At 42.8% G+C, this 17,951-nt stretch overlaps 1 protein-coding gene across 7 annotated transcripts in view; it reads left to right on the plus strand.

Moving 5' to 3' along the window:
• Positions 1-17,951, plus strand: part of LOC139278896 (Fanconi anemia group A protein-like) — a 129,600-nt gene that overhangs the window by 94,158 nt on the left and 17,491 nt on the right. For all 7 annotated transcript variants that reach the window (XM_070898142.1, XM_070898140.1, XM_070898144.1 and 4 more), the window contains 9 exons: positions 248-418; positions 1,080-1,153; positions 1,720-1,848; positions 3,782-3,872; positions 5,571-5,740; positions 7,551-7,656; positions 9,761-9,820; positions 12,969-13,073; positions 16,672-16,784. In XM_070898142.1, the coding sequence (XP_070754243.1) occupies positions 248-418; positions 1,080-1,153; positions 1,720-1,848; positions 3,782-3,872; positions 5,571-5,740; positions 7,551-7,656; positions 9,761-9,820; positions 12,969-13,073; positions 16,672-16,784 (1,019 nt within the window). The remainder of the gene's footprint in view (positions 1-247; positions 419-1,079; positions 1,154-1,719; positions 1,849-3,781; positions 3,873-5,570; positions 5,741-7,550; positions 7,657-9,760; positions 9,821-12,968; positions 13,074-16,671; positions 16,785-17,951) is intronic.

The raw sequence follows: 17,951 nt of genomic DNA on the forward strand, positions 1-17,951 counted from the left end.
TCACGCCTTTCATATATTTTAATGCCAATTCTATCGGCTAGGTACCGTTGCAGCATTCTGTGGAGGAGCAGGGCAACTTGGACAGCAACTTCCAGATTTCCGCGTTTAACTGCGCGTGTTCAGACGCTGGAAGTTGCTGTCAGATTTACTCCATAATAGTGGTGGGTGCTGAATAACTGGATGCTCACCGTTATTCCTATCGCAAAATCCAATATTTCACGGCAGCGTTGTTTATCTTGTCTTTTAGCTACTGTATATAATTCCACGACTGATTCCCGAGTCTCGGCAGGAACAGGGAGATGTAGTGGAATCGACATGGAATAATCTTGTTGGTCTTCATTTAAATTGGACCACGGCAGCGCTTTCAGTATTTAAACACCATACATTCAAGGAGCTTGTGAAAATGAAAGACTTCCAGGTAACTGAATATGTAGCTCTGCAGACTAAGTTTGATTGGAGTTATTGGATTAATTGGTAAAATAGCCTTGATCTGCAGTTAAACCCACATTCATCTGTAGATTGAATTGTGACATTTTAAACTGAAAATATATGGGAGTTTAAACTCGTCTTGGGCGGTCGTGCAAAATCGGTCTGTTTTGCCTTGCGTCCAATTTACTCAATCAAAAAGAAAATCGGACAGAGTGCAAAGCGGACTCCCAATTCTCTCGCACAATTAGCACGACAGATTCATACCCCGTGGTGTCATGTGATGGGTGCAATATTATTACCACACGTGTCTATACGACTGAGCAAAGTGAACTATTGAGAAAATGTAACTAACAGTATTAGGGGTCGAAAGTTCAGTCAACTTCAGAAAATGGTAAATGGACAGTCTCATCAATCGCCTGACTAAAGCTTTGTTCCAGGCGGTGCTTTTCATGTGTGTCTGGATCTATGTACTGCTGATTAAATTCATGTTCGTTGTCTATACATGATGCCCAATCACATGTTGAGAAGTTCAAAATATAGCCTGTGTAGATACATATTTTACTATATATCAAGAAGCTCGAGGTGTGTATTATTGAGTTTAAAAGGGAAAGTCCGACCCAACTCCTCACTCATTGCCTCTCCTTTTCTAGCTAACGTTCCATGATTGGTTGATGTTTGAACTGGCCATCCAACCACACAAAGATATACTATCTGACCTAGACAGGTAAATATCCTCATTGACTTTAAAGTAAACATGGAAGGTGCTTTTTTCCCCAGTATGTTGAATACCAAGTACCTGAACCGATACCAGCTGCAGAAGCAAAATGAAAAACAACACCGTGTGTCTATTTTAGAAATGAAATGAACTATTCAAAGAATGCAGCAATATGTCTCACTGGGAATGAATAGATGGCCATGTTTTACCTTTAATAGAGTACCAAATGTTAAGAAATATTACGTGGTTTTATAGATTGCTCTTTTTAAAAAAAAAAAAAGAAACTACCCATTGTTATATCCTTACTTGTTATTATGATAATACCAAGCCTAATTTTACAGTGATCAATCGATTTTAAACATCATCCACTTCCAGGTAGCAAATAATTTCTGGTGATCTGTTAAATACTAAAGTGATCATTTACCTCTAGAATACGGTAGGTGTAAGAATTGCATTGGCACATTGGACGATGATCATTAATGTATTTGATTTGTCCTGTGATTGTCAGCAGTCAGGTACAGTGGACTTATTTGAATGAGGTTGAAATTATGAACTGTTCTATGCTTCAATTACAGACAAGATTATCAGCATTGGGCCTGTTACCAACTTTATCTGCCATCTCCCCTTGCTGTAGGAGGATGTGGAGGGGATTTAGTGACTGCAAGTAGGATTATTATTAATTCGTTAATGGATTTCAATAAAAGGTAAATTTCCAACATTTCCTTGAAACTGCAACGTGGTGTCGATAAATAGTCACAACCTTTTCCCTTTCCATTTCTCCCTTATCCTCATTTCCCCCAACAAACTTGGCTACAGGCCAACCCTGGTTTTCAAGTATCCCTATTCCCTGAGGTACATGGGTTACTATCTCGGAACCTGATAAAGTTCACACTTGTGACCAGAAGATTATGGCAGCTCGGGCTCAAATTCCTAGCCACAATTGTATGAAGCGTGACTTTTAATTATTTTTGGCTTCTTAGTATTAGCTCCCCTCCCCTGTTTCCACCCTCAAATGGTGTCAGTGGAGCCATAGTGAGATAGGTTATATCACTTATTGGATCCAAGAGAGCTTTTATACGACGTGCAAAAGTGACGGACAGAAAAAGACCAGCTGGCCCATCAGACCTGCCCCACTCAACTGTGTTGATGCCAGGCAACTCGACCCCCAGTACTTCCCAGGCAACGCGACCCCAGTGCTTCCCAGGCAACGCGACCCCAGTACTTCTCAGGCAACGTGACCCCAGTACTTCTCAGGCAACGCGACCCCAGTGCTTCCCAGGCAACGCGACCCCAGTGCTTCCCAGGCAACGCGACCCCAGTGCTTCCCAGGCAACGCGACCCCAGTGCTTCCCAGGCAACGCGACCCCAGTGCTTCCCAGGCAACGCGACCCCAGTGCTTCCCAGGCAACGCGACCCCAGTGCTTCCCAGGCAACGCGACCCCAGTGCTTCCCAGGCAACGCGACCCCAGTGCTTCCCAGGCAACGCGACCCCAGTGCTTCCCAGGCAACGCGACCCCAGTGCTTCCCAGGCAACGCGGCCCCAGTGCTTCCCAGGCAACGCGGCCCCAGTGCTTCCCAGGCAACGCGGCCCCAGTGCTTCCCAGGCAACGCGGCCCCAGTGCTTCCCAGGCAACGCGGCCCCAGTGCTTCCCAGGCAACGCGGCCCCAGTGCTTCCCAGGCAACGCGGCCCCAGTGCTTCCCAGGCAACGCGGCCCCAGTGCTTCCCAGGCAACGCGGCCCCAGTGCTTCCCAGGCAACGCGGCCCCAGTGCTTCCCAGGCAACGCGGCCCCAGTGCTTCCCAGGCAACGCGGCCCCAGTGCTTCCCAGGCAACGCGGCCCCAGTGCTTCCCAGGCAACGCGACCCCAGTGCTCCCCAGGCAACCCGACCCCCAGTGCTCCCCAGGCAACCCGACCCCCAGTGCTCCCCAGGCAACCCGACCCCCAGTGCTCCCCAGGCAACCCGACCCCCAGTGCTCCCCAGGCAACCCGACCCCCAGTGCTCCCCAGGCAACCCGACCCCCAGTGCTCCCCAGGCAACCCGACCCCCAGTGCTCCCCAGGCAACCCGACCCCCAGTGCTCCCCAGGCAACCCGACCCCCAGTGCTCCCCAGGCAACCCGACCCCCAGTGCTCCCCAGGCAACCCGACCCCCAGTGCTCCCCAGGCAACCCGACCCCCAGTGCTCCCCAGGCAACCCGACCCCCAGTGCTCCCCAGGCAACCCGACCCCCAGTGCTCCCCAGGCAACCCGACCCCCAGTGCTCCCCAGGCAACCCGACCCCCAGTGCTCCCCAGGCAACCCGACCCCCAGTACATCCCAGGCAACCCGACCCCCAGTACATCCCAGGCAACCCGACCCCCAGTACTTCCCATCCACCAGTCTCCTGGGAAAGGCAAGAAACAGATTTTAAAATTCCTACCAATTCAGGGAAGAAAGATTCCTGGGAGTTTCCTTTTTGACCCCTGAAGGCAATCAAAATCGGATTTCAGGAAATAACCCTGACCGAGAGTGCCATTACCTAACACCTTTTGTATGCAGTGATTACAGCAAAAGTGGTTACTAAGCGTAAATCCTTTAGTGGGCTTGAGAATGGGATATATTCTCATTGTTGATTTTAGTTTTATGGTCATTTCCAGAGCTGCAGTGCAGTACTGTAAGGAGCCTGACTGTTCGGAACTTTCTTCATTCAGTAGATCGTGCTATGAAAACATTATTTGCCGACTGCAGGTAACATACCTCACTTAAAAAGAAAATATATGTTCACGTGAAGGTTCCCACAAAATAAACACTGATGATTAGTTTAAATTCAATTCTGATTCTATACAGTTCTAAAATGTAATCTAAATATTTCACTTTAATTGCTTTAAATTAGAACATTACATTTTGTGTTACATGTGCTGTTTGTTTCTGAAATAGCTTTTTGTTGTGTGGTTAATTTGCATTTTTGATAAGTGGACTAGGATTCTCACCCAATGCCCAAAACTTCCTTAGATAATGAGATGAAAATTGCACATTAAATTGTCACAATGCTGATCAAAGCCAAAGATTGAATGTGTTGGACTTGGAATTAATTCACTCAGGCCTCCTCACTCACAATATGCATTCTGCATTTAGCAGCTTATCGTCAACTGGCCACTATTTACCATATTTCATAAATTAGTTTGCGATTCTTCTTTAAGAAGATTAGGCTGTAATTTGAATTTAAGAACATCAGAACATAAGAAATAGGAGCAGGTGTAGGCCATTCGGTCTCTCGAGCCTACTCTGCCATTCAATAATAATCATGGGTGATCTTCTACCTCAACTCTACTTTCCCGCCCAATCCCCATATCCCTTGATTCCTTAATAATCAAAAATCTATCTATCTCTGTCTTGAATATATTCAACGACTGAGCCTCCACAGCCTTCTGGGGTGAGAATTCCAAAGATTCATCTCCCTCTGAGTGAAGGCATGTTTCCTCATCTTAGTCCTAAATGACCAACCCCTTATTCTGACTCCTATTCTAGACTCTCTAGCCAGGGGAAACATTCTCCCTGCATCTACCCTGTCGATTCCCGTAAGAATTTTGTATGTTTCAATGAGATCACCTCTCATTCTTCTAAACTCTAGAGAATATAGGCCTAGTGTACTCAATCTCTCCTCATAGGACAATCCCCCCCCCCATCCCAGGAATCAGTCTGGTGAACCTTCGTTGCTCTCCCGCTATGGCAAGTATATCGTTCCTCGGGTAAGGAGACCAAAACTACTCAATACTCCACGTGCGGTCTCACCAGAGCCCGATATAATTGTACTCAAATCCTCTTGTAATAAAGACCTACATACCATTTGCTTTCTTAATTGCTTTCTGAACCTGCATGTTAACCTTCAGTGATTTGTGTACAAGGACACCCAGGTCCCTCTGAACACCAACATTTCCCAATCTCTCACCATTTAAAAAATACTCTGCTTTTCTATTTTCCCTACCAAAATGGATAACTTCACATTTCTCCACATTATATTCCATTTGCCATGTTCTTGCCCACTCACTTAGCCTGTCTATATCCCCTTGAAGTCTCTTTGCATCCTTCTCACAACTTACATTCCCACCTAGCTTTGTATCATCAGCAAACTTGGATATATTACATTTGGTCCCCTCATCCAAATCATTGATATAGATTGTGAATAGCTGGGACCCAAGCACTGATCCTTGCAGTACCCCACTAGTTACAATCTGCCAACACGAAAATGACCCATTTATTCCTACTCTTTGTTTTCTGTCCGTTAACCAATCCTCAAACCATGCTAGTATTTTACCCCCAGACCCATGAGCCCATTTTGTTTAAAATTTGATTTTATGTCTTTTGTAAATTAAATTATTAGTCTTTAGAAAACATTTGAAAAAGATCTTTCTATTAGTACGTTAAGTTTGTTTTAATTGATTACAGGAGATGGTGTTTGATCTGGAACGGGTTTGGACAAAGGCACTCGGTAAAAGTCCATCACTAGAAAGTGGCCACTTTCTCCTGGATGTGTTTCAGGACAGACTGGCAGGGCTGGAATCGCCAATCATAAGCAAGCAGTTGGAGCACCAGACTGAACTGCAAGTATTCGCCCGGTAAGAACAAGAAAGAAAATTCTAGAAAAAAGCAATTCTGGAATAATCAATGTTAAAACTACAGAATCGTTTAATGAAATAATAGGATTGTACCTTTTTTTTCATAATCTCTCATAACGTAACACAAAATTCTAAAGGGTGCAAGAAAATGAAATTAAGATTTACTGACGACATTTCCACATAGGCCAGCTGAGGTACTTTTTTTAATTCACTATTAAAGATTAAACAACAACTTGTATTTATATAGCACCTTTAACGTAGTAAAATGTCCCAAGGTGCTTCACAGGAGTGTTTTAAGACAAAACAAATAAATTTACCACCAAGCCACAAAAGAAGAAATTACGGCAGATGACCAAAAGCTTGGTCAAAGAGGTAGTTTTAAGGAGCGTCTTAAAGGAAGAAAGAGAGGCGGAGAGGTTTAGCGACGGATTTCCAGAGCTTGGGGCCTAGGCAGCTGAAGGCATGGCCACCAATGGTTGAGGGATTATAATCAGGGATGCTCAAGAGGGCAGAATTTGTGGAGCGCAGACATGTTGTTGGGTGGGTGGGGGGGGGATGCGGTTGTGAGGCTGAAGCAGATTGCAGAGATAGGGAGGGACAAAATGAGAATTTTGAAATTGAGGCGTTGCTTAACCGGGAGCCAATGTAGGTCGGCGAGCACAGGGGTGATGGGTGAGCGGGACCTGATGCGAGTTAGGACACGGGTTGCTGAGTTTTGGATGACCTCGAGTTTACGTGGGGTAAACTAAAAACAAAATCTGAAGATTCCAGAGTAGGAAGAGTGAAAAGGTGGGACACTTAATGATCCAGGGTATTCCCAAGTGAACCAAAACATTTGTACTTTTTAAAATCTTTTATTTTTACCAGTTATTTCTTGCTTTGAAAACTTAATATGTAGTTTTCTTCTGACACACCATAAATATTTACTAAATAAAGCTTCTTTAAATGCCCCAAAAATTGCAGTACCTGAATGAGTCACATAGACATCACAAGATGATCACAAACTCACGATTGTGCTCTGATTGCTGTTGACTCCAGTCTCACTTCCTCTAATCCATTCCTGCTAAATGTTCAGTACTTTAGCGAGACTTCGACAAACAATGTTGTTTCTTTTTAAATCTGTTTAGTCTTTTATATCTTGTTTGAAAAATTAAAATAGAAAGTGAATTGCAATCCTGTGACCCATCTCTCGGTTCAGAAGTTCTAAATTGCTTGCGAGTCACTTTCTTGGTTTACATCAGCAGCCGTGCAGTTGCATCCTACAACCGTGACTACACGGGAATATCTACGTGTGGGAGGTTTTTGTCCCTTTAATCATTTTCCTCTTGTTCTCCTGAAGGTGCTCACTCAATGCTGGATATAATGTGACAGGTGCCAGCTGATTCTAGTACCCCCAAATGGTGATCCTTCACACATGAACCTAGCTAGGGAGTGTCAACTGGTGTTCAACTGTGGCAGCATAGCAACAGAACCAGGTCCTGACTTCCTGACATTGACACGTGCACTTTACAGCAAAGGACACTTGATAGCAACTAGGAGTGGGAACCCTGCTTCATTTTGCCCTCCAGAACCCAGGGGCTCTGAGATCAACAATTGCCCCAACTGAGAGAAGCTAACTATACATACACTGGGATTGAACCTGGGACCTCTGCACTGGGCAGCAACGTTTACCAACTGTGACATAGAGAAAACTGCCTTTTTTATATATATTATATAATAACCTTCATGTGATGAATGGTGAAAGCTGCTGATTTCACTATTGTCTTTCATACAAGTTTCTGCCTCCTCTGGTTTTTTTTTGCATGATCAGAATTCTTGTGGCGCTTCCTCCGAGTGTGCTGTTCAGAACTCACAAAGACAGACTAAAGACAACTTTGGAATGTGAAGCATTCTTTCACTTTACAAATATAGAACTGGTAAGTCTGGTGTTGAGATTTACCTCATTACAATGTAATTCCCATCAATTATGCTAACTAATAAATACAGGTATATTCACACTTAAACGCAAGAGACTGTTCAGGTAATGAAGCACAGTGGATGACAATCAGTGGAAATGTGTTTAAAAGGAATCATTCATTGACGGGAGATTTGCTTTTTAAATGCCAGTCAGCTCTTTGTGTGTTTTAATCTGTGGGGATAGAACTATTCTATTTCTATCAGAGGATTGCAGTGAATGAACTTACAATTGTAGTTATTGAAGTAAAGGCTTCCAGTCTTTGGGGCAGAAATTGCTCATTGTTGCCCCGATGTTCCAGATGGAAAAACAGGAGCAGCAATGACCAGTTTCGCAGGGCTCTGCACTGTGTCCCAACCGGAACAAACGTCAGACGCCATCATGGTCTCCAGATGATTTTCAGGCGTCCAGGGCGCCTGCCCAAAACAGGCATTCAGCCCAAAACAGGCATTCAGCCCCTTTCATATGATGAGGAGCCTAATGCCTGTTTTAGGTCCTTTCTGAAGAATTGGACTGCCCTGAGCGTGGATACAGCCTAGCAACCGGCCGCATCAAAAAGGGAGGTACATTTCTTTTTAAGGATTTTAATGTTGAGCCAGGAGAATAATGTGCAGAAGTAAATCATAGATTCTGTCCTTACTTTTATATAATATCTTAATTTTATCTCATTTATAGTTAAATAGCAAAACATACAGCACTTTGGGGAAACAGAGCAATAGAGTTGGTTGGAGTATAGGAGTTTCTCTGCAGTGCAGGCCAAGGAGCTGGGAGACACGCAAAATGTGGTGCACCAGTGACTCCACTGGCAGGAGAGTATAATTACAGCGTGTCAAGTTTACATGGGCAGTTTCCATTATAAATGTGGTATAGGAATTTATAATCGAAAAAGTTGACGGTAAGTGCGTGGAGATGTCAGTTTTAATATGTTAATAGATTAATCATGAACCAGTTGGCTGCATGTTTTCCTGGTGTAGAGACAGGTTGCGTGGCTCCGGTTGAGGCTGAGGCTCCCTCATTACACTAATTGAAGTTGGGATGTGACTGCTGCCAATGAACTTGAAGTAGTTGCGCGCGCAGTTTGTGTTTTATTGATTGTTCGCTGACTGAAAAGAAAATATTGTCGCCTTTTCAAAGAAAACACTTCCAGAGAGAAAGGAGGGGAGTGGGTGGTGAAAAGTGATCGCCACTGCCAAACAGTCGTGTCAGGAAAAGAAAACCTGTGCCAGCAAAACACAGTAACCGTCCATTTTTATTAATTTTTAATTAATTTTCTTCTCCTTTCCCTTCACACGGAGTACAAATAAATCTCCGCAACCCTCCCCCCGAGAAAATAGCATACATTAATACTTAAACCAACCCGCACTATTATTATACATTATTAAACCAACCCAGAACTCCATAGATTCCATAGATTTAATCATGCAATATGACTATATTATTATTATACATTCATACTTAAATCACCACAGATTTATGCACAGAATGCTTCTGCGCAGGTTCTGGTCGTTGGCAGCAGTCACTCCGTTGAAGTTGCTCTGGGATGCACTTGGCTCCTATCAGTGATGTCTCTGACAATGACATCACCAGAGCAGCTGGAAACTGGGAGACCTGACCTGAGTGCTTAAGTTTTAAGGAATATTTTTTCTATGTTTTTTTTTCTATGTACATTTGAACAAAAAATACTATCCCTCAGACTTTTCTTGCCCTTTAAATAAATTGGTTAGTTCTAGCAGTTAGGTTAATTCTATCCAAATATAATGAATAGATTATATGCATACAGGTAGAGTAGGGTTGAGTGACATTTAACTGAAAGTATGCAACTTTAAAAAATGTTTTATTTTATTTATGGTATTGGTGGTCATATTTGTATAGTTATGGTAATTTATAGAGTACCTTTTAAGGTGGACCATTACTTTATTGCAATCTGCATTGTGGTTTTGTCGAGAGTTTTTAAGTTCCAGGTCATGGGAGTAATAAATATGGTGTTCATACTAACTACCCTTGTTTGTTTTAATTCCCATGGATTGAGACTCTAAACTCATGACCTTTTCTTTATCTGTTTGCAGCGGAATGGCTACTCCAAGGAATTTGTGATTCCCTTTGGCATTACCTTGCACTTCTTCAGAGTAAGGAATCTAGTTCTGATCATTACTCCTGTTCAGTCTGAGTAAAATGTGTGCTCCACATCGTAACATTCCAGAACGTACAGTAGGAGCATATTGCAAGGCCATTGCATCATTTTACTTTGATAACTTTTATTTTACATTAAAGTTGATTCTGGGGATGTGGGCATCACTGGCAAGGCCATCATCTATTGCCCACCCACCCCGAGCTACCCTATAACTTTTCACACAATTAAGTGTCCTGCGGGGCCACTCGGAGGGCAGTTTAAAATCACCACGTTGGTGTGGGACTGAAGTCACATATAGGCCAGATTAGGTAAGGGCAACAGGTTTCAGTCACTCGAGGACATTAGCAAAACAGTTGGGTTTTTAGGGCAATCTGTTGGCTTCATGGACACTTTTTTTTTTTACTGATGTCAGCTTTTTGTTTCAGCTGAATTCAAATGTTCCACTGTTCCAATATCCACGGGAGTGATACTCCACACAATCATATCCGTCTGCAAGGCACTATATCAAGAGCTATGATCTCACTAGCATGAACTGCTGCCGCCTCCCTTGTCCTTAGCCCTTGGTGCACTGATGCTGTTTTTTTCACTGTTCTAATTGCTCTCTTTTCTTTATAGGCATTTCTAAATAGTGAAAGTAAATATTGAGCAAATTAAAAACATAATCTGAACTCAGTTGTTTTTCATTTACTAATTTTTATAATATGGTAGTTGGTCTGCTCTTGCAATCCTCAGGGAGAGAAAAATCCATGTCTCGCTGTCCTTGTAACTCTCCTGTCTGATTGGCTCCTGCTCTCTCATTCTTTCTGTCCTCCTCCTCTCACTATTTCTCTTTCATTCTTTAACTTTTTTTGCTTTTTCTCTCTCTCTGCCTGCTCATACTGTCTGTGCTCGCTGCATTCTTTGCTTATCCGCAACTGTTTTCTCAATTTCTCCTTATTGTTTCTCCTTAACCTTTTTATGTCCAGTCTCATGAATGCCCCTTAAAAGGATTTTTTCCCCTCTTTTCTTTTCAACTCAGTCAGAGTTCTGGACCCAAGCTCAACCCCATGTTAACTGTAGAAATGATAGTGTGTCTCCTGGTTGCTAAGGAGGTACTGGGGGCCATGGACATGAGTGGAGGGAGTAGGCTTGGGGGGGTGGGGAGGAATGTTCCTGTAACCCGCACTCACAAACCCACCCTGACCCCAACAGGAATTCGATCTTGTACTCTTGTCTACAAACATATAAACCTGTTCATACTCTAGCATAAATTCACACAACCCTATTGTCACACTCACAGACACAAGGAGACCCACATTTGTAAATTAAAAAAAAACACAATTTCCTGCACAGAAATATTTGGTGACTTCAAAGAACTCCTCATTCCTTCTGCACTTCTGCATATGCAAGTGTTAAGAATTCAACTGTGAAGTTATACGGGATGGAGGATTGGCAGGTGGTTGTTGAGACAGACGACAAAGCCAGTGATCTGCAAAAGGAGTTAGATAAAAACCTGCAATAGGAAAATAAACAGCAGATGAAATTCAATACAGGTCAGTGGCAGATGCTGCATGTTGGTAGGATGATGAAACAGGTAACGTTTCAGCACAGAGGGATATGAATGTGACGCGTCAAATCGCTGTGGAGCTGTAATTAACAAAGTGCCTAATATTTCTAGGTCAGTTGAGTATATTTTGGAATATTAAAGACTATTATTAGTCATATTTCAGAGCCCTGGCCAGAATGCACCTTGAGTTCAGTTTTAGTCGCCAAGTCTAAGGGAAGCATTCTAGCCGTGGGGAGACTGTAGTGAAGAGCACAAGATTGAACCCGAGCGTCAAAGGATTAAATTGTGAGGAAGGACTGGGGAAACTGGGACTCTGCAGTCTTGAAAGGAGGAGACTGAAAATGTACTACTGCCCCCCCCTCCCCCCGGAAGAAGTATACAAGTTATTAAAAGGTTAATCTGGAGCTCCACTTCAAGGTGTGTCAAGATATGGGAACAAAGGGGCAATGCTTAAAAACTGGCGAAAGGAAAGTTCAGGGCAAACAAAAATCTTGGACTCTCTCGCTCGCTTGCTCTCTCGCTCGCTCTCTCTCTCTCTCTCTCTCTCTCTCTCTCTCTCTCTCTCTCTCTCTCTCTCTCTCTCTCTCTCTCTCTCGTAAGACGATGTGATGGGAGGAATGCAAGTCTTTTATTCTGGATGGATAAGCTAAGATAGGTTGATTATATTATCTGCCTTGTGAAGATGAGCATTAGGGAGAGGAAGAACAGACCACTATTCCGATCAAGCAACAGCGACAGGATAAATAGGTTGGGGGGGCTTGTTACATGAAAGAAAAAAAGAAGAAAAACTACAGATAACTTTAAAAAGAAAGCTAAACATTAAAGTAGCATAATCAGTGTTACCTTGTGTATTGTTGAGGATGTAATTGGCACATGGTTAGCATGGCGGGGCCCATAGCTTCACATGGTTGATTTGGAACCATAATTGTTCATGCTGGTTAGCATAAACCCTTCAGCAATGTCACAAGCTTGCTACAGTGTTACAATCTTAGATATACAATGTAATATAAGCACTGACATAACTATTAGTCAGAGCTTTTTGTTTTCATGAGTAAAATTCAAAAACTCGAGCCACGTTACTTGAGCCAAGTCCTCCGTAAGAAAAATGAATCTCTTCTGTAAGAGGCGCAGTGACCCAACTCGGACAGCAGCTTTTGGATATCCATGTTTAACCGCGCATCTGCCCCTCGCCTGCAGTTGCTGTACCATTTGTGCATAAATAACGGAGAGCACCATTATTTTCACAGCAAAATCTGATGGCATCATTACATGTAATCAGACTGTGCTTCTGCAAGCAGTTTCTCTGCATGGGATGAGAGGTTTCAAATATTTATGCATATAATCTGCATATATTCTCCCATCTTAATTTAAAAGTCATTCTCTTAGCCTTGTTGGTTGGTGCTGCGGAAGTGTGCAGGGATATTAAAAAGACCTGAAGTCAGATCATTCGTATCATTGGATTATATCCTGACTCCTTTATAAAGGAGACATCACCCCGGATACCCCAAAATAAATCTTAGCGACACCCTTTCAGGAAATGCGTTTATGTTTATATTCTGAATGGACATTAGTGATATAATTAATGTGTGTGTTTCAGGGTTTGCTTAATGCTTGTGTCGACTGTGAAGAACCTGATTGTGTCATTGCTGGTATTCTGAATGATAGCCGAGTACGATGTCCTCTGCTGGTGTTATCTGCAACGGTAAAGGCAGCTTTCTATATCATAATATTTGTGTGCAAACATTGCAGCTCTCTATATTTGTTTGTGTTTGACTCAGCAATTACTTGTGTTTGTTATTTTCCATGAGTTCATAAACTGTTCCTTTGGGGAATAGATACTGAAGTCTCAGGCCAATACATTCAATCATAATTTAATTAGCTAGTAATTAGTGTACTGTATGTTAGCGTATCTACTGTTTGTTAGAATATCTGGGCTATGTCAACATAAAATTGGTTGTTGTGCTTACATGGTCAAATCACAACTTGTGCTTTGCAACTGGGTTCTGGTCACCTAAGCTATATCTACCTGTGTATATCTCTGAATATCTGTTTTAAACTGTTTATAAAGTTCTGGAGTAGTGATGAGCCCCTGATTATGTGATATGGTACAAATCTGGTAAGCTCCTTCAACAGCTTTGTGTCATCATTAAACAGTCTGTGAAGAGCTGGCTGTGAATACACATTTAAAATTTAGTGAAATTTAATTGTATATAATTCATTATACTTCATTCACAACTTTGCACAATGATATGAATTGTGTTGATTGCACAAACACAATATAAGAAGCGGCTAACATAACAACATAAGAAATAGGAGCAGGAGTAGGCCATCCGGCCCCTCGAGCCTGCTCCGTCATTCAATAAGATCACGGCTGATCTGACCATGGACTCAGCTCCACTTCCCCGCCCGCTCCCCATAACCCCTTATCCCCTTATCGTTTAAGAAACTGTCTATTTCTGTCTTAAATTTATTCAATGTCCCAGCTTTCACAGCTCTCTGAGACAGTGAATTCCATAGATTTACAACCCTCAGAGAAGAAATTTCTCCTCAACTCTGTTTAAAATGGGCGGCCCCTTATTCTAAGATCATGCCCTCTAGATCTAGTCTCCCCCATCAGTGGAAACATCCTCTCTGCATCCACCTTGTCAAGCCCCCTCATAATCTTATACGATTCGATAAGATCACTTCTCATTCTTCTGAATTCCAATGAATAGAGGCCCAACCTACTCAACCTTTCCTCATAAGTCAACCCCCTCATCCCCGGAATCAACCTAGTGAACCTTCTCTGAACAGCCTCCAAAGCAAGTATATCCTTTCGTAAATATGGAAACCAAAACTGCACGCAGTATTCCAGGTGTGGCCTCACCAATATCTTATATAGCTGTAGCAAGACTTCTCTGCTTTTATACTCCATCCCCTTTGCAATAAAGGCTAAGATACCATTGGCCTTCCTCATCACTTGCTTTACCTGCATTACTATCCTTTTGTGTTTCCCCAGGTCCCGCTATACAGCGGCACTTTGCAATCTTTCTCCATTTAAATAATAACTTGCTCTTTGATTTTTTTTCTGCCAAAGTGCATGACCTCACATTTTCCAACACTATACTCCATCTGCCAAATTTTTGCCCGCTCACTTAGCCTGTCTATGTCCTTTTGCAGATTTTTTTGTGTCCTCCTCACATGTTGCTTTTCCTCCCATCTTTGTATCGTCAGCAAACTTGGCTACGTTACATTCAGTCCCTTCTTCCAAGTCTTTTATATAGATTGTAAATAGTTGGGGTCCCAGCACTGATCCCTGCGGCACCCCACTAGTTACTAGTTGCCAACCAGAGAATAGACCATTTATCCCGACTCTCTGTTCTCTGTTAGTTAGCCAATTTTCTATCCATGTTAATATATTACGCCAACCCCATGAACTTTTAGCTTGTGCAGTAACCTTTTATGTGCCACCTTGTCACATGCCTTCTGGAAGTCCAAATACACCACATCCACTGGTTCCCCTTTATCCATCCTGTTCGTTACGTCCTCAAAGAACTCCAGCAACTTTGTCAAACATGACTTCGCTTCATAAATCCATGCTGACTCTGCCTGACCGAATTTTGCTTTTCCAAATGTCCTGCTACTGCTTCTTTAATAATGGACTCAAACATTTTCCCAACCACAGATGTTAGGCTAACTGGTCTATAGTTTCCTGCTTTTTGTCTGCCTCCTTTTTTAAATAGGGGCGTTACATTTGCAGTTTTCCAATCTGCTGGGACCTCCACAGAATCCAGAACCTTGGGCATAATTCGGGCATCTTGTTTAAAAGCCAAAAATAGTTTGATTGTTTAAAATATTGAAATAAGCTGGCACAAGCATGGAGCAAAAATAGTTGGAGGAATTATTACCCACTGACTGCGGTTCCTGCTGCACCATAAATTCGGTAGCAGTGGTTTTATTATAAATAATTTTCACACTCTGAACTCCTGATTTGATCTGGGCTGTTGGAGGGCGAGTCACATCTCATAGGATAGCTAGGAACACTAGAGAAAGACTACCTGTGCCATTTTCATGGGAATGTTCCAATGTGTGTTTCTGCAGTACTGTGGTGTCCTGCTCACTGCAGGCTCTCTCGGATGGCTGTAGCGGAGGCATACCCGAGTATGTTAAAGATAGAAAGTTGTTCCAACCCCCAGCACTATCCTTTCCCACCTTGATGAAGGGAGGGGGAAAGGAAACAATTTTAGCCAAAAAGAGTTAATTATAAAACTATCTCATTTCTCTGTTCAAATCTACTAAATGATTTCTGTATATTGTATATACTGATTTCAGGTGACCTATACAGCCAACTAAAAAGTAACTGCAACTTCAGGGTATTTAGTTGCCAGTTTAGTTGCTGAATGTTGTGTTTACAAAATGAAAATTTAAGAATTTCTTCAGTTCAGAGATACAATGGAGATTCATATTTCTCTAGCATGTTTAACCTTGTGCCACAACCTTGGGCCCAAGTTTCCCCAGGAGTTGTTTTTTTTTGGAGCAACTTGATTTTTCTGGACTATCTTTTTAGTTGCAATTCTGGTCATTTAATTTGCGCCAGTGTAAGTGAGTTCGATTTTTTTTTTTAGTTCAGTTTTTTTTTCAAAAGGGGGTGTTCCCAGCTACTTATCCCCGTTTTAGACATTTGGCCAGCAAATAGTTGCTCCAAACTAACTTAGGCCAGCGTATGCTGCTACTTCTGTCCGCACAGAAAAACCTTACCTAGAGTTGAGGAATCGGCGCAAATAAATACAGCAAGCACCAAACAAAGCACAAAAAGTAATAAGCAATTAATTAACAAATAAAATAGAAGGAACCCTGCACCTAAAGCACCAAAATCAATCAATAAATAACAAATAAAAAATAGAAGTCCTACCTTTGGGAAGGCAGCGGCTGCCGATGAGGGAGCCCATGTGGCCAGTGCAGTGGTCCCGGCACTGTTTTCAGCGCCGAGACCTGGCTCCGCCCCCAATCCATCGGGCCACGCTGCGTTACGACCGATGAGGCTGGCGAGCAGCCAGAATACCGACATCTTTTTTCGGCGCGCTTGGAGGCGGACAAAAGCGGCGTACCTCGGGTGAGGGCGCTAGAAAAACAGGATAGGGAAACTCTAGCCCAGTGTAACTGCTGTCTGCTATCGGTCTATTTGGGCCTGCCACAATTTAACCTTTAGTTAAAACGTGATATTTTGTTTGTCCAAGGAAAAGTTTTGAATATGAAACTACTAAGCCTTACCCTATTGTTAACTATGGTTAATGTCAGCCTGTTATGTCTTGTTCCTGAAGTTTTGGTGGCTGAGACTGGAGCCTGTGCTGTTCACACAGTGGAAGCGGTTTAGTGATGCTTCACTTCCCAGAGAACTACAGAGGATGGGAGATAACCAGTGTTGGGCCAACAGGTAATCCGGGAAAAAGGTGGATAAATCATGACTGCTTGAGAGATGAAGGTCAAGTTAGGACAGGACAGGTTTATTTACTGTGAGAAACCGAACACTAGCTCTTCCTGTAACTGCATCTCTGTGGAGCTGAATGCAGATCCTACTGCGAGCTGCAATACACAATGGCTACTCTGTTTGAAACATGCTATTGAAGTCCTGTCGGAATGCCACAGCAACGCATCAGAAATCAGTTTAAAAACAAACTCAATGCATTTTCTTGTTCCTTTTATGGGGATGTAGTCCCCTGTGAGGATGTTTGTGCCAGTGAGGAATGCCCTTTCAGGAAATCCCACCCTGGAACATTGCTTTTACTACAATATATTATTTACAGGTCACACCTGTGATTGTTCTCGCTTTCCACTGTAGATCAGAACTCGTGGCTTATTATGGTACTGTTGATAATTAGACACTTGATAGTTATACAGTTGACATCAACATAATGCCTATTTGTTAAGTAAATTGGACGTAAACTAGAGGTGATACAGAACTCGGCTGCCCGTGTCCTAACTCGCACCAAGTCCCGCTCACCCATCACCCCTGTGCTCGCTGATCTACATTGGCTCCCGGTTAAGCAACGCCTCGATTTCAAAATTCTCATCCTCGTTTTCAAATCCCTCCATGGCCTCGCCCCTCCCTATCTCTGTAATCTCCTCCAGCCCCCCACCCCGAGAATTCTGCGCTCCTCTAATTCTGCCCTCGTGAGCATCCCTGATTATAATCACTCAACCACTGGTGGCGTGCCTTCTGTTACCTAGGCTCTAAGCTCTGGAATTCACTGCCCTAAACTTCTCCGTCTCTCTACCTCTCTTTCTTTCCTCCTTCAAGATGCTCCTTAAAACCTACCTCTTTGACCGAGCTTTTGGTCACCTGCCCTAATTTCTCCTTATGCGCTCGATGTCAATTTTTTTGTTATCATAATACTCCTGTAAAGCATCATGGGACGTTTCACTACATTGAAGGTGCGATATAAATACAAGTTGTTGTTGTGAAACACTGGCTAATACAGTGATAGTGTTTGAGTAGGTATTGATCAAAGATATTGATGTGCTAGGAACCATTAAGTTACCAAGGAAAGGCTCTTTGAAGTTAAGTGAAAGCCTAAATGAGAAATTGAAAGACGAACTGTAA

This window comes from Pristiophorus japonicus, chromosome 13 (genome assembly GCF_044704955.1).
Source record: "Pristiophorus japonicus isolate sPriJap1 chromosome 13, sPriJap1.hap1, whole genome shotgun sequence".
Taxonomy (NCBI): domain Eukaryota; kingdom Metazoa; phylum Chordata; class Chondrichthyes; family Pristiophoridae; genus Pristiophorus; species Pristiophorus japonicus.